The sequence below is a fragment of the Notolabrus celidotus genome, chromosome 3 (assembly GCF_009762535.1).
Source record: "Notolabrus celidotus isolate fNotCel1 chromosome 3, fNotCel1.pri, whole genome shotgun sequence".
Taxonomy (NCBI): Eukaryota; Metazoa; Chordata; class Actinopteri; order Labriformes; family Labridae; genus Notolabrus; species Notolabrus celidotus.
This window is the reverse complement of record NC_048274.1, coordinates 2,030,837-2,056,936: the sequence shown is the minus strand read 5'-3', so window position 1 is coordinate 2,056,936 and position 26,100 is coordinate 2,030,837. Positions and strand designations below refer to the sequence as shown.

Below are 26,100 nucleotides of genomic sequence, written 5' to 3'. Positions count from 1 at the left end.
TGGGGAGTAAAACCGACCTTTGTGTTTATTAAGACAGCCTACAACTAGCATGCCTCCCTCCTAAGCTCCTTGTTAGCACACGTGTGTGCAGGGAATGAAAAACGGAGGAAGGGTTGAGTTGTGTTTTAAACAGTCTATGGGCTGAACAAGCTCCGAGCTCTGACTCTGTGACAGACCGGATATTGTTGTTACGTAACAAAAACACTGAAGTCTGAAACGGCTCGTTTCACACACATTTACAGAAAGGTGGAGAAATCAGAACAGGGGCAGAATGGATTCTTTTCATTCTCGGGGGGTTTGTAGACAGGGACACATATTTCAGGTAGAGAACCATTAAAAAGTCCATTTTCCATGATATGTCACCATTAAGTGAGAAAGGAAGCTAAGTACCACTGTGATTCATTTATTTTCAGTAGTACTGGTGGTAAAATTTAGATGTAATTCTTGCAACAAAGACATGCATTCCCTTGGTGTGAACGGCACCATTTCCTCCCTACCATGATAATAAAGGAACCTGCTGTTGCACATGACAGTGACTTTAATTTAAAACTAGTATTGCAGCTTGTTATGAACATGATACAGTCTAATGAGGAAAACCCTGATAATAAGACATTCAAAACATAGTATATCTCAAATTTTGTACTGGCACTGAGACTCAGGCAGTTTCTTGCAACAGATATAAAGTGCAGTTTCCATGTCTGACTGCTGTTCTTCTTGTTTAACTCAACACCAACACGTCCCTCCTGAATCCAAAATCAAGGCTGCTGTTTTTGTTTGCATCCCTAAAGTAACACAGATCAATCTGAGGGAAGCCCATAGCTTGAGTTTCATCTGCATTAGCATTAGCATGGACATAATACCCAGGCCTCAATCCAACAGGTGAAAAGTAAACATGCTGAAAAGAAAATCTAAAAGAACTTCTCGTATTCATTGTGATCACTCAGACCTCTGTGATGAGTTCATCAGGATTGCTCAGATTGGGATAGCGATGAATTTGCAGCCATTCGCAGCCAAAGTCGAAATCTCCCAATTCCCCAACCAGCCTACAAACCTGTGTCACATTACTCACAAAAAACAACAACCTTGAGAACAAGTGGAGCCTGCAGGCTTCAAGCTGTGAGTCAAGTTGCTGTTAACGGGAACACAACACACTCAGAGAAGGTTTAAAAAAAGGCAGAGGCTGAAAATAAAAGTCCCTGAACGCAGACTGGAGGTTTGGTCTGCTGGGATCAAAACAGCAACAAGGAAACAGAAGAGAAACGCTGGAAACAGACGAGCTGCGAACAAAACAACACAATGACAGGCGGCAGCACAGAGGCCCAGATAAGAGCTGATCTCAGGTCTGCTTATTCTGACCACTGAACAACGATGCTGCAGCTCCTTCACAATAAGAGCGTGTATAAAAAGTTAGATCCTCTTTGTGTGCACCATTGTCTCTGCAGCAGTGTGTGGTTACACTCTCTGTGACCACAGATGCACACGTCTGCTCTCTGATACACCAGACAGCAGCATTAACACAAGCTAAACATATCCTGACAGCACAGGAGGAACAATGACACCTGAATGAAGCAGCGTGGCTCACTGTCACACAGTCCAACATCAGACAATAATAAAGAGGGAGCCGCCGAGACAACTGCAACGTTTCAGATTTCAGGAGCACGTGTCGGTCTGTGTGCCGCCACAGTGACATGATTGTAGGGATTCAAAGCTGCATGCAAAGTCAAGGACCAAATCACAAGTGGCCTCACAGGGAGCCGACCATACCAACACTACCCACTGAGACAAAACTCAACAGAGCAGGAACTTCTCAGAGGTTGGTATGTGACCAGGTGATTTACCTGATTTGTGATCAGGAGGATGGAATTAAATTCAAACTGGACAAAACAAGTCTCAATTATTACGATGAAGTACTCAATAAACTCTGCATGCATGCATCAACGTTATCACATTATTTTGACATATTTTGAGGTAGGAACAAAAAGATTGTAACAGCTTCAGTCTGCAGCCGTGAATCAGGCTTTAAAGGCTGCAAACACAGGACTTCCACCAGATCCATGTCTGTGTTCTCTCATCCATCAACACCCACCGGTTGCGTTTTCAGAACGCAGCACGAAGCAGGACCGCCGGACAGCTGGAGTCATGTGACCGAGGTTTCCCCTTGGTGATCACTGAATCAAGGATTCTCCTCCTCCTCTCCTCATCCATGTTGTCTTTCTGGTCCTCTGAAAACCTCTGACCTGTTGACTCCAGGCCTGGCTCCACTCATCATGACTTTGGTTTGTTGTTGTAGTTAAGTGGAAATACGATCTGGTGATAACACAGAGTGTTTTATTCTGAAAATCAACCGGATGTTTTCATTTTGTTTTGGTGAAACCTGACTTCCTGTCCCGCTCCATCTGCTCTGTTGAGATTGATGCGTCGTGCTCCGGCATCCGGCGAAAATAGAAGTCTTGTGTATCTGATCCGTTGAGCTCCGAGTGGATCCAGTGGAAGTTAACACATTGACTAGAATAGAAACCTAGCAGATCTGGTGCCGTGATGGATCGGAGACGGACCGGACACGGATCTGGTGGAATTTGGCCGTTAGAGAAACACACCTCAACAAGTCAAGTCCAGAACAAAACATTATTTTGACTCTGACAGGCTCAGATTATTGTTCTATGTGTGGACAACTTAGAATACCAATCTGAGCCAGTCAGTGGCAAAACAAGAACTTTTAGTGGAGGTACTTTAATCAGGATGCATTCACTGCAAAGAACTGAATTGCAGCCATTACAGCCTGCGTGATGGCCCCCTGCTGAAGCAATCCACTGAAGCAATCTCTCGAACTTTCTTTTCAGTTTCAAACATGCAGAGTCTGAAATATGGTTTTGAAATACTAAGACTCTTTCTACTGAAACTGATCCAATGTCAGCTTCAAAGAGTAACCACAGAGACGGTTTGGCTGTTTTTACCCAGAAACATCATGACTTCAGCGACCACATCAGAAGTGAATGAGTGTTTGCTCACAGATTTCTAATAATGGTCTGCATGGTGCAACAAAGTGAGGATATTACACCACCACAGAACAGCTGACAGACTCATAGACCCTCAGTCCCTGCTGTAAAGATTTCAGATAACTGATGAACGAAGCTTTTGTGTCGAGCCGCGACAAACACCGTCCCATGACTCAAAACAACCAGAAATCTATTTCCTAATAAAATCACAGTCATCATCAGTCATCATAAACAGGCTGCAGGATGAGTCCACACAGGCAAAACAACACGGCACTGACGCTCTTCATGAGAAACACTTTGATCTGTTCTATGGAAGCCCGGAAAGACCAAAACGCCATTCTTTACTGCAGCACTGTCACATATCGTCATAAAACAAGATCAAAACTGCCCTTGAAGGAGGTCTTGGTTGTATTTTCTCTAAAAATAAGTAAAAATTAAGCCTTTAGTTCTAGAAAATAAAAATGATTTAAAGATTAACATGATTATTACTAATCTAAAAGAGAGATAAACAGGGCCAGGGTGAAATTTATCTGAAGTTTAGAGTTTAAACTCAGTAATTTGACTTTTTTATTTTATATTTCTCTTTATTTGGACAATAATTCGTACTTTTCTGAGCCAAAAATGTCATTTTTTCCCCCATTTTATTTTGATTTTGACAGATTTTCAATAAAAGTTAAAAGTTAGATCATATTTGACAGTTAAATACAACCAAAAACAACCAAAATTAAACTTTCCATCAGTAAACATCTCTTACACATCTCTCCTGCGGTGTCCCTCAGGGTTCTGTATTGGGCCCTATATTATTTGCCTTGTATTTGCTGCCCTTGAGTCACATTATCAGTAAATTCAAAGGTATTTCTTATCACTGTTACGCTGATGATATCCAGCTGTATGTGTCTTTTAGGCCTGATGACACAGACTGATAGTTCTGCTTGATTGTCTGACTGCCATTAAGGACTGGATGGCTGACAACTTCCTGCAGCTAAACGCTGACAAGACGGAGGTCCTTATTGTTGGTCCTGATACTATAGCTTCCAAGGTTGCTCAGTGTATTGGTTCCCTCTCTTCTGCTGTCCAGTCTAAACAAAGAAAGTCATGTTTCTTCCATTTACGAAACATTGCCAAACTTAGGTCTGTTGTGTCACATCCTGAACTGGAAATGATCATTCATCTTTTGTTTCATCCCGACTGGACTATTGTAATTCACTTTTCACCTGCCTCAGTAAGTCGTCCCTCCATCGTCTTCAATTAGTCCAGAACGCTGCTGCAAGGCTGTTGACCAAGTCCAGCCGGACAACCCACATCACTCCGATCCTACCTTCCCTACATTGGCTTCCAGTTAAATTTAGGATTCATTTTAAAGTTCTTGTTTTCGTGTATAGAGCTCTGCATGGTCAGGCTCCTGAATACATCGCAGACCTGCTCCACCCCCTACCTCACCAGTAGGTCACTCAGGTCTTCTGACCAGGGCTTGCTGGTTGTCCCCTAGAGCTTGTGGTGACCGTGCTTTTAAAGTTGTGGCACCAACATTGTGGAACGCTCTTCCTGTAAATGTTCGTTCAGCTGTCTCTGTTGTCGCTTTTAAAAAACTTGTGAAGACACATTTATTTAAACAGGCCTTCGACTCACTGTGTTCAGACTAATGTTCTATTCATGCTATGGTCTGTTTCTTTTAATGTGTTGGATATTTTCCTGTGAAGCACTTTGTGATTTTATTCTGTGAAAGGTGCTATACTAAATAAAATTTACTTACTTACACAAGTACAGGACTAAATTAACAAACAGATAAGAGTGACCAATTTGTCCACAGGGGGCGCCAAAGTCAACACTAAAAGTTCCCCACTGGAGCTTTAACATTCAGGAGGGTTTTTTGAGCCTACACTTTTAATTCCAAATCACAAAAGTCCTTCAGATGAAACAAAATAAAGAGAAAAGATCTCTCACATCCCATCATGAAGGTCACAAGTTGACTGTCTTATTTTTAAGTCAACCAAAAGGGGAAGCAGCTGATTCACAGCTTAGAAAGACAGGACACACACAGAAGAAGAGGCCATGTGTGTGCATTCTTTAAAGCCAGAGCACATCACAAGAACAGCTTGTAAATCTTATTTTCACACAAATGTTCCAAACTGTACATCAGAGGAGAAAAAGCAGCTTCACTCCAAAGAGAGAAGTGAAAACGTTGTCAGTCCTATAACTCGTAAAAAAGGATTCAGGCTCAGAGAGGAAATCCTCCGGGCTGCCTCGCAGCAACACGTCACTGTGGTGAGAGAGTTTCCCCTGAGTCATCACTCGTCTGCTGCAGGAGAAGACGGAGGGATGGAAAGAGAGAGAGAGAAGGAGGACATAATTACCAAGGATGGAGTGAACGCGGACGGAGAGCTGAGTCCTCAGGATCAGGATGGGCTTCTTCCCTTTTCTGTGGAAAAAGAAAGAGAGACAGTGTGAGCTGGGGAGAAACCACAGAAACACACAGAATCCACAGTGACAGTCTCATTTCACTGCATGTGCCGGTTTGCACGTGCTCCTGCAGGACTGAGTCAACGTTTCTGATTGAGAGTTAGAAATGGAGACAGAAGAGGAAAGGAGCTGCAGTGGAAACACTCAAAACGTGCATCAGTAATAAGCAAAGCCGCCTGGGTCTGCACATAAAGTTTTGAAACGAGTCCAAATAATACAAAATGCACTCTTCAAAGTGCTTAATCTGTAAAATACAGGGTCTACTTTGTATCATACTTTAAAGGATAACACTGTCATACATTAAGAACATGCAGGAGTGCATGCACAAGAGAAGCAGCACATTTATTTGCTGTAGTTTCATCCATGGGTCTTTGGTGATGCACGCTGACATCAGCCTTATCTGCACCACTACGCTTACCTCAAAGCTGATAGCTCAAACTCAAAGTACTTGTGGGGTAATTTAATTCCATTTGACAAAGTTGAGCCATCTGGAAGTTTCTTTTATTGTGAAATGTGACCTTCAAAAAGGAATCAGTGTTGCAGCAGGCAGCTTAGCCCCCAGAACTACTCTTTCAGGAACTAAAAGGTCCCTGTGGACCCATTGTTGTCTGCATTTTGACCGCGGGATGAAGTCCCATGAAGACTCCGTGCAAATCAGGCCAGGGACGTATGGAGAAGAAATAAAAGTAAATGCACGACACCGCCAGACCAGTAGAGGGCAGTAAGACAAATATGACACCATAGAAGTGGACTTACCAGCCGGCATCATTATGAGGGAGACAACAGATAACCTGTTAGCATGAAGGAGATTCATCTTCTGCTGTTTTAGATCATGCTGATTGCAAATGGATTCACAGACTCAAAATCTAGCAATCAGAAACGTTCAGTTTTGTAGACTCCACCCCCCAAAGTTCCCGGACCTTTGAAAGGTAGTACCCCTCAGGCAGGGGCTTTTCAGGGGGGAGATTAACTACTCCAGAACTAAAGTTAAACCTCGGTTCCAGCAGTCAAAAAGCACATAGTTCCAGGTAAAGTTCCTGCGGTTGAAAAACACTTTAATTCATCAAGTTTTACACGGTGGATCGTCCATCACACATTGAAAACATACAGCCTGCAGCTAACTAGCAAGTCAAATCTTACTTCTGCATGTGAGAAATAACTGAAAACAACCTTTCAGTGTAACGGTCTAATGAAGCTTCAAAATGCAAGTTAACAGCAGCGTTCAGGAACAAAATCCTCCACAATGAAAGACTGAAAGTAAAACCAGCGACCACCCAAGAACCCACCTGCATGAACTCCTGATATTTCTCACCACTGCTCACATTTCTGCATGTAAAACAAATCTCCTGAGAGTAATGAGGTTGGACCCTCCAGGCCAACTCGTACTTTGTTCTGCTAATGGAATTAATGCTTCAAACCGGAGCTGTGTGACTGAAGTGCTGCGAGGGAAAAGCAGCGTTTCCTAAAATCCAATCACTCTCACTGCTGAAGACTTGTATCCTTCTGTACTCTTGTTTTACAAAACACAGATCTGCAACAACCAAACAGGAGAGTTTCTCTTACCTCCTTTCAACTCCACAAATCAACAGCTTCATTTAAGCACGAGGGTCAAAAAGCATCAACAGTGTGCAACACCTGCAAGAAAATCAAGACACTCATGGAGAGACAAACACTGACCAATCGCAGACACACTTGTCCAACTTCAACCTCCATTATAGCATTTATTTTGTTGCTTTCCACCTTTGTGTGGAGGGAACTTCTTCAGTTATGAGGTTCTTTCAGTAACAGCTAACCTAAAAACCTTCATAAACTCTCCTCAATCAGCTTGTGGTGGATCTATGGAAGCCCATCAAGGCCAAAAAGATATCTAAATTACAATCTTACAATCTGTTGCTTCTAAACAGAGAGAAAAGTACGCAGAGAGATCTTAGAAAGAGGACAGGGAAGGCAGAGCCACAGTGAGAAGCTTCTATGAGCTAAAGCTAACCTCTGCTGGGTCAGGCTGCACGCTCTACCTTCCCTTACCTCCACATTTGCAGGATGGAGGGAGGAAGGAGCTCCATGCTCCATCTTTGAGCTGCACGCTCCAAAGAATTTAGTCATCGACTCTGAGCAGCGTTCACAAACCACAGGACTGCGACCATAAACACACCAACACATGGCTGGACACAAGCTCACATGAAGCACCACACAGGATGACTTTGAGACAAAGTGCAGTCCTGTTATCTCCCCATGTGAACGCCTGCAGGTGGAGAAGACTGAAGCTGCTCTGAGCTGATCCCAGAACGTCTCAGTTTCCATCTGAACATATGCAGGCAGACCGACTGTGGCCTGCTGGGATCAGGGTATGGAAAGAACGACAGCATGGAGATATGGAAAGAATGAGAGAGAGAGAAGGAGAGAGAGAAGGAGAGGGAGAAAGTGAGGAGAGTTTGAGTTTCACTGAATCTAAAAAAAGACCATTTTTCTGGTCATTGTAGAAATCACACACACGTGCAGTTTCCAGTGACACTTAGAATGGACACACACACAAACACACACAAACAGTCTTGTTGCCATCACTTCAGAGGTCAGATACACTGACTCATATTCATTTCCTGGAGTCCAACTCTAACCCGAACCTTAAACCGAGCCATCACCCTCTCAGATCCAGTGATTCTCCAACAGGGAGCTCAGTCAGCGTGACTTAACCAGATTAATGTTTTCATAATATGAGTAATAAATGTGGAGAGGCCTGCTGGCTGCTCCAGCCTATACGCGGTGTGTCTTTATTATGAACTCAGCGCTGCAGTTCATCGTGGAAGTCTTTGTGAAATGTTTTGGATTAAAGTCTAAAATGTGATGAAGCCTTCAGACAAAAGGAGGATTAAGAAACTTTAGGAGGTGTTCAGACTATAAGCAAAGTCAACTCAACCGAGATGAATCGCTGGATTATTTTGGGTTTAATTTCAAACACAACTTGAGTTCAGTCAGAGCTCCAGATATGTCAGGAAACCAAAGAGTGTTAAGTCTATGTTATAACGTCAACCCGAGCTGGACACGGCTCTGTGAACTGTGCATCTGTCTCTGCAGAGTCTCAGTTTCACTGTATCTAGGAATTTACTGTCTAACTTGTATTTATTGACTCTGCTCTTATTGTATGCTCATTGACAAACACAGATGTAAAAAGGAGGCTGACTCACTGCAAACAAAATCTACCTACGGGTACAAATAAAGTAACCTTGAACCTTGAAACTTGAACCTCTGGCTTACTACAGCAGGATGAACCCAAAATATACAGATTCTGCTTCACTTTACTGTAAAATTCAGTGTTTAAGACACTTTTATTACCTATTTAATCTAAAAAGTTACCGTAGGCTGAGCTCAACTACTGTACTTGTAGTTAGTAGAACTGTGAACTCAACTTGTTGAAAACAGATAGCACAAGAAAGAGCTACACAGCTGCACAGAAACTGCACATTGTGGACTCTGCTGAACGCGATAGAGACCTCAGAATACAGACAGCATCCTGCATAAAGGTGCAACTTATATTCTGGACTTTTTGGTAATAAATGAGTCCAGAGAAAGTTGAATTATTTATGCAGTTTTGTAAAAAGTCTGAATTCATGCTTTTACAACTTTGTCCTCAAGAAAATACGAGCAAACAACTTGTAAATGCATATTTGTGAATAGAACTAGATTCTATTCATTCTTACACAACCATAAGACTTGAGGAGAATTTTAACTGGAGTATCGGGAGCGTGCCTATGTTCCCACAGCCCTACGTTCCCACAGCTCTATGTTCCCACAGCCCTATGTTCCCACAGCCCTATGTTCCCACAGCCCTACGTTCCCACAGCCCTACGTTCCCACAGCCTTATGTTCCCACAGCCCTACGTTCCCACAGCCCTATGTTCCCACAGCCCTACGTTCCCACAGCCTTATGTTCCCACAGCCCTACGTTCCCACAGCCCTATGTTCCCACAGCCCTATGTTCCCACAGCCCTACGTTCCCACAGCCCTATGTTCCCACAGCCCTACGTTCCCACAGCCTTATGTTCCCACAGCCCTACGTTCCCACAGCCCTATGTTCCCACAGCCCTATGTTCCCACAGCCCTACGTTCCCACAGCCCTACGTTCCCACAGCCCTATGTTCCCACAGCCCTACGTTCCCACAGCCCTATGTTCCCACAGCCCTATGTTCCCACAGCCCTGTGTTCCCACAGCCCTACGTTCCCACAGCCCTACGTTCCCACAGCCCTACGTTCCAACTGCCCTATGTTCCCACAGCCCTATGTTCCCACTGCCCTATGTTCCCACAGCCCTATGTTCCCACTGCCCTATGTTCCCACAGCCCTACGTTCCCACAGCCCTACGTTCCCACAGCCCTATGTTCCCACAGCCTTGTTCCCACAGCTCTATGTTCCCACAGCCCTATGTTCCCACAGCCTTATGTTCCCACAGCCCTACGTTCCCACAGCCTTATGTTCCCACAGCCCTATGTTCCCACAGCCTTATGTTCCCACAGCCCTACGTTCCCACAGCCTTATGTTCCCACAGCCCTATGTTCCCACAGCCTTATGTTCCCACAGCCCCATGTTCCCACAGCCCTATGTTCCCCCAGCTCCATGTTCCCACAGCCCTATGTTCCCACAGCCCTATGTTCCCACAGCCCTATGTTCCCACAGCCCCATGTTCCCACAGCCCTATGTTCCCCCAGCTCCATGTTCCCACAGCCCTATGTTCCCACAGCCCTATGTTCCCACAGCCCTACGTTCCCACAGCCCTATGTTCCACAGCCTTGTTCCCACAGCCTTATGTTCCCACAGCCCTACGTTCCCACAGCCCTATGTTCCCACAGCCTTGTTCCCACAGCCCTACGTTCCCACAGCCCTACGTTCCCACAGCCCTATGTTCCCACAGCCTTGTTCCCACAGCCTTATGTTCCCACAGCCCTACGTTCCCACAGCCCTACGTTCCCACAGCCCTACGTTCCCACAGCCCTACGTTCCCACAGCTCTATGTTCTCACAGCTCTATGTTCCCACAGCCCTACGTTCCCACAGCCCTATGTTCCCACAGCCCTATGTTCCCACAGCCTTATGTTCCCACAGCCCTACGTTCCCACAGCCTTATGTTCCCACAGCCCTATGTTCCCACAGCCTTATGTTCCCACAGCCCTACGTTCCCACAGCCCTATGTTCCCACAGCCTTGTTCCCACAGCCTTATGTTCCCACAGCCTTATGTTCCCACAACCCTACGTTCCCACAGCCCTATGTTCCCACAGCCCTACGTTCCCACAGCCCTACGTTCCCACAGCCCTATGTTCCCACAGCCCTACGTTCCCACAGCCCTATGTTCCCACAGCCTTATGTTCCCACAGCCCTATGTTCCCACAGCCCTACGTTCCCACAGCCCTATGTTCCCACAGCCCTATGTTCCCACAGCCCTACGTTCCCACAGCCCATCCCACAGCCCTATGTTCCCACAGCCCTACGTTCCCACAGCCCTATGTTCCCACAGCCCTATGTTCCCACAGCCCTATGTTCCCACAGCCTATGTTCCCACAGCCTTATGTTCCCACAGCCCTACGTTCCCACAGCCCTATGTTCCCACAGCCCTACGTTCCCACAGCCCTACGTTCCCACAGCCCTATGTTCCCACAGCCTTATGTTCCCACAGCCCTATGTTCCCACAGCCCTACGTTCCCACAGCCCTACGTTCCCACAGCCCTATGTTCCCACAGCCCTACGTTCCCACAGCCCTATGTTCCCACAGCCTTATGTTCCCACAGCCCTACGTTCCCACAGCCTTATGTTCCCACAGCCCTACGTTCCCACAGCCCTATGTTCCCACAGCCCTATGTTCCCACAGCCCTACGTTCCCACAGCCCTATGTTCCCACAGCCCTATGTTCCCACAGCCCTAAGTTCCCACAGCCCTATGTTCCCAAAGCCCTATGTTCCCATATTCTGCTGCTGATCAAAATGAAATTACTCATTCATTCATTCATTTACTATGAAGTGCTTCCAAAATAATCTTGTGGGAGGATAGGGCTTAAATTGAAGGGAAATGTAAGAACACAAGACCTAATTTTAAAAATGTCCTAGAAATGTGGGAACGTATGGATGACCCCAGACTATCCCAGGCTTTCATTGGGTCGTTAAATTTCCCTCTTACTCTTAAAATCTTCCACTCAGCTCCTTTATTTGCTTCATTCCCATCGTCGCTGTGTCTTTAAAAGTATTCAAACTGCTTAAAATTCCTTATCCAGATATGTATCAGACATTAGAACAAAAAGCAGGACATTTAAATTTCAGGAATCCTTTCAAAGCTACGTTTACATGACATCTGATTTTTAATTCCAGAAAGATTTCTTGAAAATACGTCTCACTCCAGACGTTCTTGCAGTTTGAACTGGATTGGAAAGTGTCTTTAGTGTCACAGATTTGCAGGACATGGTCATTTCTCACTGCACTGTGCAAGAAAGCCGTGTCACTGGTGTGATGAGATACTGATGACTACTCTGATACAACAGCATCATCTGCAGAAACATCAGTGACGTCTGAACACAAGTCTTATTCCTTGCAAATAAGAGCGTAGGTCGTCGGACTGAAAGCTCTGATTTGAGAAACAAATAGTCTGAGCAGAGAATCTACCAAACACAGATCCTTAGCTCAGTGGATCTGGAGCTGAAGGTTTGCTCCTTTGCATGAATGCATCCACACCTTCCTGACCCGTCTGGTTCTTGTGTGCACGTTAAAGCTGACACACTTTGACCTCGTCATGATAAACGTGTGACAGAGCTCCTGGAGTGTTACTATGAGGATGAAGAGCGACACTCACTGATCTATTCATGACTTAGAAGTGAATCAGCTGTCAGGAATAACAGACCTGTACTGACATTTACTCCCTGCAGTGACTCACTCCGACTTCTTCTTCTGTCTGTGACTCGTCTTTAGTGAGCAATCAGCTTCGGATTCAGATTCTCTAACAGCTAAATGAAGCATACAGTCAGACTGAGCTTTGACTTCAGAGTTTCATCCTCTACAGTCAGCTGGTCGTCTTTTTAAGGAGCTCAGACTGACATTCATACTTCTTTTCCCACAGGAGTCGTGTTTGAGTGACGCAAGTCCAGCAGAGACCAAGCAGGAAATGTTTCTGCTTCTGTTTCGGTCCTCGTTCAGAGAAAGGGACCGGGTTACAGGAGGACAGTCACTGTGAGTGTGTTCATATTTATTCCCTTGACAGAAAACGTCCCTGGTTGATATCTGTTGGTTACATATCGATCTGATCATCATGATGTGATGACAGACTGAACAAGTGACGTTTATGTCTGTTTGTCTCAATTACATGTCTCCTACTTTGAAAAGCCACTCAAACCTGCAGTCTCTCTTGTGAACAGCAGGGGGCGACTCCACTGGTCAAAAATGTCTAGTTGTGCAGAAGTGCACAGAAAAATAAATGACTTCTCTCTTGATTCATTACCACAGTGAAGAGTTTGAGGTCTCACTCTGGTTTTAAGACCTCTTGCTGATGCATTGAATTCATGCACAGCTGCTTTACTGATGCACCTTCGTCGTACCTGCACATGTCCAAGCATCGATACGAATCAGATTATCCTCCTATTAGTATGTCTTGTGCTTCCTTCTTCAGTTAGCCTGCCTCCCTGATTGGCTATCGTTTGGTTCCAGGTGATGATCAACAAAGTGCTTGCATGTCTGTCATCCTTGTTCCCCAGACACACTAAAGGATGTCTGATCGTAAATGCTGCACATTTAATATTTTCAATTTCAAATCCCCAATCATCTTCTGAGCAGATTGAGGGAAGTAAAATCACTTCACACACCTCACAGCACAGGGAAACCCGACAGGACCATCTTTATATCCATCAGGATGGGTCATCGGGCCAAAAGAGGCCTGATTAGCTTGTAGTGTGTAGCCCGATTGGGTTGTAGACCAGTTTAAAGTCACACCATGAAAAACTAGGGGACGCTAGGACGAGGCTGCCTGGGATTTAAAAGTCACTGCTATAGAAACCCTAACCCTTAAAACATCTCATCAGTGTTCATTGACTTTCAGAGACACTCTGAGGAATCACCTGAACATATTTGTTCACTGAATGTAACACACGCCAGTATTAGGGATGCTCCGATCGATCGGCCACCGATCATTATCGGACGATTTCTGTGAAAAAGTATGTGATCGGTGTATGCCGATCAATGCCTCTCATTGCCGATCACAAAAAAACATCACCTGTAGCTCATACTTTGCAGCCTGCAGCCCGAGGAGGAGCTGTGTGTAGTGTGCCCCCTCCACCTTTCCTTCACACTGCGCAGGCGCGCAGCTGCAAACCACAACAAACATGTCTGCCGTGTGGAACTTTTATACAGTCTGTGAGAGTGATGTAAAGTTTGCATCCTGCAACACATGCAACGAAAAAATACCTCGCAGGGGAAGCAGGTTAAAAAAAGCTTCAACACAACCAATTTAATAAGACATTTAAAGAGCAAACACTTGGCGGAGTATGGTGAGGTTTTGAGGCTCGCGGCAGTGAATGAAAAGAAGACAGCCGGAGCAGCATCAGTCAGACGGCAGCTAACACAGCCCTCGGTGGCAACACTCGCCTGTATGAGCGTGACAGTCAGAAGGCTGTGAGCAAATAACCCCAAAAATAATTGAATTCATCAGGCGAGATGAGCCTTTCTCAGTGGTGGAAGACACCAGGATCCGCCGACTGCTCTCTCACTTGGAGTCCCGCTACGTGCCACCGGGACGTAAATATTTCATAGAGACGTAGCGCTGCCAGAGCTCCACCAGGCTGTACTCTCACATCGAACGTCTCCCTAAAGAAGGAATCCCATTCTCTGTAAGTTAAGACAAACTTGTGAGACATATTGTCTTTTATTTATTAGACTTTCTGCACTATTTATCCTGTTGAGAGCCTTAATGTTTCCAATCTGTTAAAGATTGGGTTACTGATAGCAGGTACATTTAAGTGTCTCTCAGTTGTCCTTTTGACTGAATAGTTGCTGCATTGTGCCTGCAAGGTTTTTGTATTTTTTCTCTTGAAGAAGTAAGAAAAAACATGTTTTTTTTTCTAAATTAATGTGATTTTATGGTTCCTTTTTTCCCAGATGATGTAGCACTCAACATAACTAAATTGAAAAATGTACAGAAAGTCCATGTGATCGGTGTCAGTGATCGGCAGTGATCGGCACTCGTGGCAGATCGGTATAGTAATCAGCAGCATAAAACCTGATCGGAGCATCCCTAGCCAGTATCTTAAACAACACTGACAAAAAAAGTCCATTTATATGTATTCATCATCATTTTTCTGAGTTTGTAATTCCCTAGAAAAAGCTGTTTTTAAATACTGACGACTCATCCTGGACATGTTTCAGTTTTGCAGACACACAGATGTTTGTGTTGCACATCAGAGCTGCAAGCTTCACCAGTATTTCTTAATATAATTGAAGGCCTTGCTCGACTTTAACCTCCCTCAGTCCAAGCTGCTCGCCCTGCTGGGTGTTTGAACTTTAAGTAATGGATGCTAGGTGGAGTATGACTCTCGACACACACGGCTGAACTGCTCACACAGTTCACTTCACACCATGACAGGTGAGACGGATCATGTGCACGGACAGGTAGAGTGAAGGTGGAAGAGTGTCCTTACGCCAAGTCTTCATAAAAGCTCTCCAGCTCGTCCCTCTGCTCGGCCAAGGACGAGTCCGGGTCCAGATAGTTTCCGTTGGGAGCCAGTTGAAGGGCGCACTCCTCCAGCTGAGACACACAAGACAACAGGAGTTAATAATTTATTCATTACAAGAGCCTTCATGAATCTTTGTGAGACACACGCAGACAGAGACCAGATCAGGTGAGCTTAATTTTAGCGTCAGTATAAACAGATCCTCCTGCAGCTGCTGCTGTAACACTGATACACAAACAAAACCCACAAAACCTGTTCTTCTAATGAGGTCAGAGCTTTTTATTAAAGCTCTTTAAACGCTGACACTTTATTAAGTCAGGCGCTATATAAGAGTCTGCTCGTGTGTTTGTCTCCTGGAACACAAACCCTCCAATAAAAACAGAGTTTAGGAGGTATTTATAGAGATTATGAGACACCTTATTATTAATAAAAGGTGGATATAAAAGAAAGAATGAGAGATATTTATTAGACAATTATAACACAGCTCTGGGTGGTGAAATCGTGTATTATGCTAATTAGGCGCTCCATTATGTGGATCAGACACACCCACATTGTGATCGTGTGGCCGACAGGTGTGGCTCAGGGATCGGGTTATCCATTCATACTTTTGTCTCCAGATACACGCCTGCTACACAATTCAGACAGTAGTTTCAATGAAAACCTGGTGAGCAGGCAGCGGGCATGTCTGTGTTTGCGGATGCAACACTTAATATTTGACATGACAGGAAACAGGAAACAGCTTAAGACAATAAAATGCTGATCACGTTATCATTACATCTTCAGAGTTTTCACTGACATCTTCCTGGATCTGCACAGGCAGGGACTCGGAGGGAGTGCACGCCGGGGAAATGTACGCTCTGCAGGAGGAGGACAGAACGGCTGGACGGGATTTGATTGGTTTAAAATTTGGGGAGCCAAAAAAGGCTGATTGGTTGGTGTTTTCCCAGGTTTACTCCGGCTGTAGATAGCAGCTTTTTTTCACTCTTTTTTAGGAACACATTATGTATTGATTACCATCAGGACATAAAGATCATTTTAACCAGTATGACAAAAAGTGGATCTAAATCTGATTACCAACCCCAGCTTTAAGTATCTCCCCTGTCATGTCTTTGCATTCTCCCCTGGCTCTGAACCCAGATTTACCAGCACAGATTAGAAGCATTGGTTTGATGGAGTGGACATCTAAGGGCCTGTCAAACTTTACACATCTGATGGTCTCCGACTCTGTTAAGTCTTTCGAATAAATCAAGGCTGATTTTAATATTCCCCACAAAGACTTCTATAAATATCTCCAAATTCGTCACTTCGTGGGGTCCCTCTTGAGGACAGGCAAGTTCCCCATGAGACTGTCAGAGCTGGAAAACATTGTAATTCTGGCAAAATCTCTTAAAGGACTGATTTCCAAGATATATACTTCACTACTTTATTCTGATTCTTCAGGCTATGACCCTCTGAAGTCGTTATGGGAGCGCGATCTGGAGGTGGGATTTCTTATGTTTTCTGTGTGTTTTGTTTTATTTTGTTCTAATGTTTGTGTTTATAAAATTGAAAAATCAATAAAAAAGAGTATTATAAAAAAATAAGTGTAAAGCTGAAAGAGCAAAGTCATAGCAAGCTAAATATCAGACATCTAGGTTTGGTTTATCATGTTTTGCTTCATATTTATCAGAGGAATGCCTACCATTAAGTAATACTGGTTCTTAATGCTGTAAGACCTTCCCTGCTTGGTAATGTTTTATACTAAATTAACACAGTCCTGTTTGTGCCGACAGGTCTATCCTTTTACGACCTCTGTGCTTGTTGTGGTCTGTGATCACGTCATCATTCTTTCCAAGAAATGCAATGATTTTCAGGTGTTTGATTTAATGGATCAACCAAAAACAGTCTTTGTCATCTTGTTGTTTCACCTATGAACAGATTTTACTTTATTTTATTAGAATAAACTGTACATCAGAGGTCCCCCTCCTCCAGGACCCTGTTCCTGTTCTTCTTTGTTAGTTCTGATAAATACAGACATCCCTCTGCGGCCTCCACACTCAGCCTTTCAGCTTCCCCCTGTGTTGATAAAAGGTATTAGTTTAAAGCCTTCAGGTTCGACTCTTGACAACAACTCTACGTTATCTAATCTCTGCACCACGTCATGATTTCTCAGCATGAACTCTCCCCTGCAGCAGACACTACGCTGGTTCAGATTTCTCTCTTTTGGCGTAGTAAACACAGTCGGCGTGTGATCGAATGAGGACTTCGGATCTGAATGTTTTCTGTCTATTTATAGCCTGGCAGGCTGTGCGTCTTGTAGCTGTAAACCATGAGTCACGGTCAGGTATGAGGCTGTAATCAAGGGCAGAAAATGAACCGGTCTGATGGTGAAAGTGAGCCGCGGAACAGGCTGCAGACTCTGAACCAGCAGAGCCACATTCTTGTGCAGCGATGGCGGCGGCGGCGGCTCCTCCCGCTCAGACTCCTCTGGAAACATCGAGATGGCAGAACACCAACACATGACCTCACCTCCATCCTTTAGACTAACGTTACCGCTCTGAATGTGGGGATCATCTGGGAGGTTTGTTTACAAGCTGAGATCCTCCAGGGCTTTTCTGTTAAATGTTCTTCATGTGTGTCATAAATGTTCAGGTGAGTGTGTGTTCTGGTCTCCAGGAGGTCAGAGGGGAGAGTGAAGACCTTTTCATCTGGACGAAGGACTTCTCTTCTCTTTCAGTCCTTGGAGTTTCTTTATTAATAAAGTTGAGATTTTTTCTTTGTCTCTTTCTCTTACTGTGTGTTAGGAAGCTGAAAAGCACGTTACAACTACATTTAAATATATCCCTCCAGTATAAGAATCAATACCTCAGAGAAGGCTGCAACAGAGAGACGACACTAGATGCTGACGCTCTGATGTAGAATTAACAACCTCAGTAAACAAGGCTGCAAAAGTAAAGGTAACAATGGATTAGAAGTTGACTAAACTTAAAGTTGTTGGGAAGTGAATTCCTCTTTTGATGGTGCAGATATCTTTAGTTTGAGTAAAGACATCATGCCGTTCCCACAGATTGAATAAACCATGGATGACGTCTCAGTGACGTCACCCTCTAGTTTCTGAAGAGTCATTATGAAGCCAAACAATGACGGTCGCCACGCTGGAAATGATGACTCAAAGTAACTTTCAGTCTAGAGACAGTCAGAGAGGCGGAGCTACATCAGAGTTACACCTGTCTGTGAGGAAACTCTGCAACGCCAAGCGGCAACCTCCGGTCTAAAAATATGAGTCCAATGGGGATCCGCTTGAGGCTGGCTGCAGAAGTACCGGAAACCACATACGCACCAATTCAAAGAAGGCGATCTTTACAGCAGAAATAAACATGTTTACAGCCTGGTACAACAAACAAGTGTAGTCTGGATCGCTCATCTTCTATGGGAACACACTGTACGAGGGTGAATTTTTTCATAACGTGGTAATTTCAAAGATATTGAGATTACGAGTCTTCCAATGAGAGGCACAGCTGACTTGATTGACAGGCGGGAACACTGCAGCTGTTGGCTAGGAGGCTCAAAGCCCGCCTCTTTATGTCACAACCACTAGACAGCAGCAATATGGCTCCCACCGACGATTGTCCTCAAAACTGCGCTTCAGAAATAGATTGGTGACGTCACGGATACAACCTCCATTATTTATACAGCCTTTGTGCCACGCTCCTAATCTCGCAAACATTAGACGTTTTGTAAGTCTTATTATTTTGATTCACCGTGTCATGCACCAAAGATACACAACACACGATCCCAACAAATGTGATCCTCAGACTCTTTCCAAACAGAGCAGGTCTAGACCGTACTCTATGTCCTATTATTCACAAAGACCCAACATCAAGACTGGATCAGATCCAGTCCCATCTCACAGACAGGACTCAGTCTGATCTCATCTTAATCCACCATGAGCAGAGCACTTTGCAGCATTTAGCAAGTTACAGTGGCAAGGTCTAACTTCCTTTAACAGGCAGAAACCTCCAGCAGGACCAGACTCATGTTAGACACACATCTGCTGAGACCGTGAGTAATGAAAGAATTATTACATTACTGCACGTGACAAACAAACAATGACCAAAAGTAAGTAAAGCACGATGTTACACCTCAGACATTTGTCTTATTATATTCAAAACTGATGAGTCATGGAAACTAAACCCCTGCACAGTGTGTAGGAACAAAGAAGCTTGCTTTTCAGACCAAACTTGCTCATGAACCAGGCTGTAAACATGTTTAATTCTGCTGTAAAAATGTGCATTCTAACATGATAACTGATGGGGATACCTCAGCTTTTGGAGCTAGCCTCCAGTGGACACTTAAGGTACTGCAGTTTTTTCATCTTGCATCACCTGTGGTTTTCAATTTGCTGTTTCTAATATCTCTCTGTCCTGTTCACACTGAGATGAAAATGAAAAAGGGAAACTGAGTCACAGCTTGCTGGAAAATCTAACATCTCCTGATGAAAAGACATTCACCTTCCACCTCTTATCTTACCTGCACATCTAAATACACCCGGTGCAGAACTACCAAACTATCAAAAGGAGTGCTAGAATATTAATAAACAACCTGAAGTTAATACCGGTGTCTTTTCATGAGCTAGAAAAGCAATATAAATCATCAGAATCAAGACTGATTATTTCTATAATGTTCTTTTTTATGCCTGCACGCTGCAGGAACAGCCAACAACAGACACAGAAAGTCCCTCACTGGAGCTTTAAGTTCTGCTCAACATATCTGAGTGTGTAAAAATAAAACCCTCATCAGGCTGTGTTTCTGCAGCTGCTGTCTTCACGTTACCGGAAGGAAAAGCCTGTTCTTCTTATCAACACCATGCTGTTAGTATTACATCCCTCCGTCCATCCATCCCTCCATCCAGCTTATCTCCTGTTTACAGGTCCCACCCTTTTCCTCCACCACCACCGCTCCACACAGGAAGGGGGTAGAAACCTAGATTTAAATAACTGGGAACACCACAGAAGAGTCCATCAAATATTTGGCTCCATGCTGCAGAAACAAGTCTCCACATGGTCAAATCACCTAATTGGATTTCATCTCGCAGGTCGAGTCCCAGGGCATGATGGGAACAATTAGCGGGTCAGTGCAGGAATGTAATCTAGTGGGACCGGCGCTCTGTTCTTTATCTGATCCCAGAGATTCCAGCGGGGCTCTGAACGCCTCGCAGCAGACTGGAGCAGATTTGAGTCTCCTTTGTGAAACTAACAAGGAAGTTATAAAGCATGTTTTAAAAACAGATCTGAGCCGCAGTTACAAATAAAAGTCCCAGAGGGGATTAAAAGGGTTGTAACAGCCTCAAGTTGAAGAACTCTGCTTGTTTGATACAAACTTAGAAACAAGAAAACACAGCTGAGTGGGATCTCTTCCTTTAAGAAGACAGCTCTGCAGAAACTGGAAGGGACAGGCTGTATCTCGGTCAGTGTACTTTAGCCTCTGTGATAACTGTGGAATGAGTGGCACTATGAAATATGACGGATACGTAACTGTGACTTCATGCTGAGTTAGCCTCTGAAGCATGTTGCTGTGTTCTCTTCCTGTTTGGAAAACTGCACTCAGGACAAAAACAGACGCATCATTAGTCACCCGGCAAACAGGAAGCTGACCCTCAGAGATCATTCTCCATTTTTAAAATAGCTTAAGATACACCAAGTTCACATTTTCATATCTTCAGAGTGATTCAAAGGGAGAAGTGGCGCCACACTTTGAAGCTGATGACGTTAAACCTGGACCCTCCTTGAGTTTACATGACAAATAGTTGCAGAAAGTTTTGGATGTGCTCCGGTGGACTGTTTCACTCAGCAGCAGTAAAGAAAGGTGATAATGACTCTAATGTGTCTCTCAGAACAACCACTTAAAGACACGGACAACATCACACTGTTATTCTAACTGTGACAACATTACAGGAAGAATCCCTCCAGAGACAGACCATAAAAACATAAACAACTGCTCCCTTTATAGACACTTGACCGCAACGAGTCCAAGCAGCAATGTACGGTGTTTCAAACTGCAGTTCCTCGAGGATCCACTAGGGGCTGGCTGCAAAAGCCATGGATTCCCCATTAGGCCTTATATTAAAAATGGCAGTTTTAACAGCAGACTCAAACATGTTTACAGCCTAGTTTAAACACATTTTTGGATTTGTAGCTCATTTATGTATTCTTAAACTCTGTGCATGAGGTGAATTTTATTCTAAAGCACTTCGGTTTTAATTCTATCGAGGCTCAGAGTTGGATTTAAATCTGCATAACAAGGGGCAGGGCTGAGGCAATGCACAGATTGGCACGTTGCCGCCATCGTCGGGCGTAATAACTTTCATTATGGGGCGCTGGTGGCCTAGCAGTCTAAGCGGCCCCTACGTATTGAGGCTATAGTCCTTGTCGCAGAGGTAGCCTGTTCGACTCTCAGCCGGTCAACCATGTGCAGCATGTCTTCCCCCACTCTCTACTCCCAAAATTTCCTGTCTCTCTTCAGCTGTCTTGTCAATAAAGGCCCAAAAATATAACTTCAATTTAAAAAAAAACTTCCATTAAGAAAAAAATGTATGACGTCGCTGAGACTCCATCCATGTTTTATGCAGTGATTGGCTCCAACAGTAATTTAAAGTCACAATGCATGGTTGCTGCTGGTCTACAGGGACCTCGATCGGTTTGTTTGTGCTATTTTTTGCACCTGCTGAAGTGATTTGAAACCTTTTTGATCGTGCAACAGATTTGAGCTGCAGCTAAGAAATAGTTTGCAAAAAGTAGGGATGGTAGGCTGCAGCTTCATCTAACACTCTGCAGCTGCACTCGATACACGCATCAACGTCAAAGATTAAGCAATGCATGCTTAAATGTATGACTGTGATCACAACAAACAAGCAAACTAATCAGCCATGACAGCTTTAGTTGGCCTACCTAGCCAGATATCAGCTGATTATAATACAAGCATTACATGTTTGTTTAACTTTTATTTAGAGACATGAAAAATCACGTCTCATCACTAACCCCGCTCCCTCTATCTCTTATTCTCCTCTATCTCTCTTTCCAGGCCCAACTAGGTCTCAGCAGATGTGTGTCTAACATGAGTCTGGTCCTGCTTGAGGTTTCTGCCTGTTAAAGGAAGTTTTTCCTCGCCGCTGTAACTAGCTAAATACTGCAAGGTGCAATGCTCATGGTGGATTAAGGTGGGGTCAGACTGAGTCTTACCCTGTCTTGGTGTTGGGTCTCTGTTCATAATTTGATATAGAGTGGTCTAGCTCTATTTGTAAATGCATCTTGAGATAACGCTTGTTGTGATTTGACGCTATACAAATAAAGACTGATTGGCAATGGCAAGAAATAAGCATGACCAATTAGCAGACATGCATCAGAAACATCACCTTTAACATTTTGAAGAAAACCTTAAAATTGGAATTCATGCATCATATATGAGTGATCATTCAGCAACCAGGTTTTCTCTTTCTGGACTCTAGTTTGTTTACTAACAACAACAGAGCTGTTTAAGGGACGTGGAGGCAAACACATGATACTGAAAATTCAAAGAAACTTTTAAAAGATCTGGCTAAATGTTGTTTTCGTCCATGCACCCTGAGGGACAGATTCAGAAAAAAATCTAGGAGCATGTTTGCTTCCTTATTTGTTCTTGAATTGAGAGACAGACCTGTGAGGATGCAACGAGGTCAGGTGTCGTGTTACCTTGTTCACTGTCTCTATTCAGCCTGAAAGCGTGTGAACTCATTAACACCAGACACAAAGTGCAGCTGAGACGTCCATGAAGTGAGAAAAGCTTCTTTCTTTTCTCTCTTTTTATACCAAGTCTCATATTTTTGGGGTTTGATTGTTGATTGGACAAAATAAACAACTTAACGACTGTTTTCTGACTTTCAATACAGACAAAAACTCAATTATTTAGAGACAAACTGTAAATGGAGCAGACTAAAAATCAGAGCTAATCACGGCACGAGTTGAAAAGAGGATCACCAAGTTCATCACCATTCATAAAGAGGGGGAGGATCATGTCTGAACCACAGTCATCACAGTCCATCCTACAGCTAATGATGCATTTACTGTCTGGCAACCTGATCATGCCTCCAACTGGAATCTGTCACCATGACTCTAAAGTGAGTCATTGAATGCATCACCGACCTGCAGCCACCAGCAACAGACTGTTACCACTTTATGTTTTTCTGGATCCTCCAACAGACTCTTCAGAATCTGCTGGACCAGGATAGTGGATCACATCACTCCAGAACTTTAAAAAGGCTGCTGCAGGTCTACAAAGCACTGGACTTTATGCTCAAACTGGTTAACTTAAAGACCTTAAGACGTGGATCAGAGGTTCTCATGAAGTTATAAATAACCTCAGAGCAGATGCCATGTGAAAAAGTGGCATTTTTAATTTGTGAGCTATGATTAGAGACCTCTGATGAAAAGCAAACTAACCCCCTGACAGACTGGCTCACTTACTCTGCTATAGGTGGCAAGGAGTACCTGAGGGGGGCTTTATTATTATGACAAAACCCTGTTCGGGACTTTAATGATCCTGATCATGGTCTCATTAAAACAACTGATTTTTAAACTCTCATCTGTGGCTGCTTAACTCTCTGACTTTATTAAATAATTCCATATATGTTCTTTCATAGTTTTGATGTATTTGGTTTTAATCTACAGTGTTTCAAATAATTAAAATAAATACAAACCCTTTAATGAGAAGGGGTTTCCAAACGTTTGACTGTTTGAGTAAATTGATGGATTTGATTTTGTGAATTAAAGTTTACAGAAAGGGGAAATTAATTATTGAACAGCTGTGTAAAGTGTAAACAAATGTCCCCCTAAAAAGCTTCAGTCCCTGTAGTGAGGAATAAAAAAAGCCTCTTGGTGTCCTGAAAGATTTCATTTTGCTTTCATGTACCTCTGACTTTTTTTCTATAGGAATTTTCATTTTTAAACACTGATCAGTAGAGAACAGTCCCTAAATTAACTCAGGTATTAGTTTTAATTAAAGTGATAAAGATCCTGAAACATGATGTGAGAGTAGTCCAGGTAGAGACCCACCTTCAGAGGCGCCTCCAGCAGCTTGTGTATCCCGGAGATCTGCTCACTGAGCGGCAGGTTCTCCTCTATGTTGACGGTCGGAGGTCTCCGAGGTTCTGGAAAGTTAGTGCATATAAAGGGATCCGAGTCCTCCAGGTACTGAACCCGGCACACGATGGAGGCCATGTCGGCGTGCCCGCAGCAGGTCTGCGGTTAAAGTGTCAGTGCGGCTCGGTGTGGATCAGGTGTGGATGCGTCCCGGTCTGGAAGAGGGTTTCAAATGCAGACGGGCCACACGGGTCCTCGCTGCTCAGGCTGCAGACCTGTGAAGCTAGTTTCAATTAACACATGCACATCCGGTTTACCTTTCAAAATAAGAGCACCGTGGTCCATTCTGCCTCCAAAAAAAATAAGATTTTTGAACTGTTATCTTATTCTATTCATTCATTTATTTAATTTTTATTTATCTACTGGGTTTTATTGATATTTTTAGCCTTAGTTTTATTTTTCAACTCTTATCCTTACCCTTTTTTTCAAATCTATTTATTTTAACTATTTTTTACTCTTAATTTTAATGCTTTTACTTATTTTAATTACACATATTTTATTTTGGTGTGCATTGGTCTCTATTTTATTTTATTTTATTTTACGCTGTTCCTATTTTTAATTTGTATTATTACTATTCTTCTTATTATCATTATTGTCCCCTAATATGTCTTGCCATTGTTTCATATCTGCTTCTTTCTTGTTTTTGAATTTTGTAAAGCACTTTGGGTTGCATTTGATTTGTATGAAAGGTCCTATATAAATAAAGCTTGATTGATTGATTGATTGAAGACAAGTTCAGGTTCTATTAAAAAAGTCTTACACATTATGGGTATTTAAAGGGATGAAAAAGCTGACAACATTATAATGTGTTATTACCCGGCTTTCTTACTGATCTTCTGCTTGTGTAGCTTGATTCTGATTGGTCAAAACCCCTTGACAACCCCTTGACAGCGGTTATTAACATGCACTACTAACATGAGCATCACCAGAGTCAAACTAATCGCATGCATTCATGTCAAAACAATCCACTGAAAAGAGTTCCATCACATTTAACCGGCAGATAAGAATCCATCAACATGGAACACTAACTGATGTGGAATCACCGGGATTCTTTTGTAAAAACTGTAAACATAAATCATTTTAAAATCAATAAAATATTATTTTAATCAATGTTTTTGACAATGTGTTTGTATTTTAAGTTAGTGGCTGGGTAATAAGCGGGGTAATGTATGATTAGCAGGTTGTTAAGGGAGAAAGAATCGTGGCAGGGTGAGACAAAACACCGACACGAAGCCTTACTTAATATACACTACCAGTCCAAAGTTTGGACACACCTTCTCATTCATTTTTATTTAATTAAATTATTTTTAACATTGTAGATTAATACTGAAGACATCAAAACTATGACATAATCTGGTTTTGCCATAATCTGGATTACAACAGTAGTCAAATAAGGCTATCCATTGTGTGCTAACCCTACCTCTGAACAACACAACTGATGGTCTCAAACACATTAAGAAGGCAAGTCATTCTACAAATGAACTCTTGACAAGTCTCATGTTAATTAGAAACCATTCCAGGAGACCACTTCATGAAGCAGACTGAGAGAAACCATTCCAGGAGACCACTTCATGAAGCAGACTGAGAGAATACCAAGAGTGTGCAAAGCTGTCATGAAGGAAAAAGGGGGATACTTTACAGAATCTAAAATATAAAACAGATTCTGCTTTGTTTAACACTTTTTGGTTCATTCAATAATTCCATATATGTTCTTTCATAGTTTTGATCTCTTCAGTATTAATCTACAGTGTTTACAATAATTAAAATAAATACAAACCCTTGAATGAGAAGGTGTTTCCAAACT

General features: G+C 43.3%; 1 protein-coding gene across 2 annotated transcripts in view; it reads right to left on the bottom strand.

The window, feature by feature from the left end:
- Positions 1 to 24,509, bottom strand: part of fhod1 (formin homology 2 domain containing 1) — a 70,458-nt gene extending 45,949 nt beyond the window's left edge. Inside the window, exons 1-3 of one of the 2 annotated variants that reach the window (XM_034679863.1) lie at positions 24,210 to 24,509; positions 15,112 to 15,218; positions 5,351 to 5,415 (exon numbers count right to left, since the gene is read on the bottom strand). In XM_034679863.1, coding sequence (XP_034535754.1) covers positions 5,351 to 5,415; positions 15,112 to 15,218; positions 24,210 to 24,374 — 337 coding nt within the window. In that variant the 5' untranslated portion in view covers positions 24,375 to 24,509. The remainder of the gene's footprint in view (positions 1 to 5,350; positions 5,416 to 15,111; positions 15,219 to 24,209) is intronic. The other variant, XM_034679864.1, reaches the window with a different exon arrangement.
- Between the last annotated feature and the right edge of the window lie 1,591 nt (positions 24,510 to 26,100).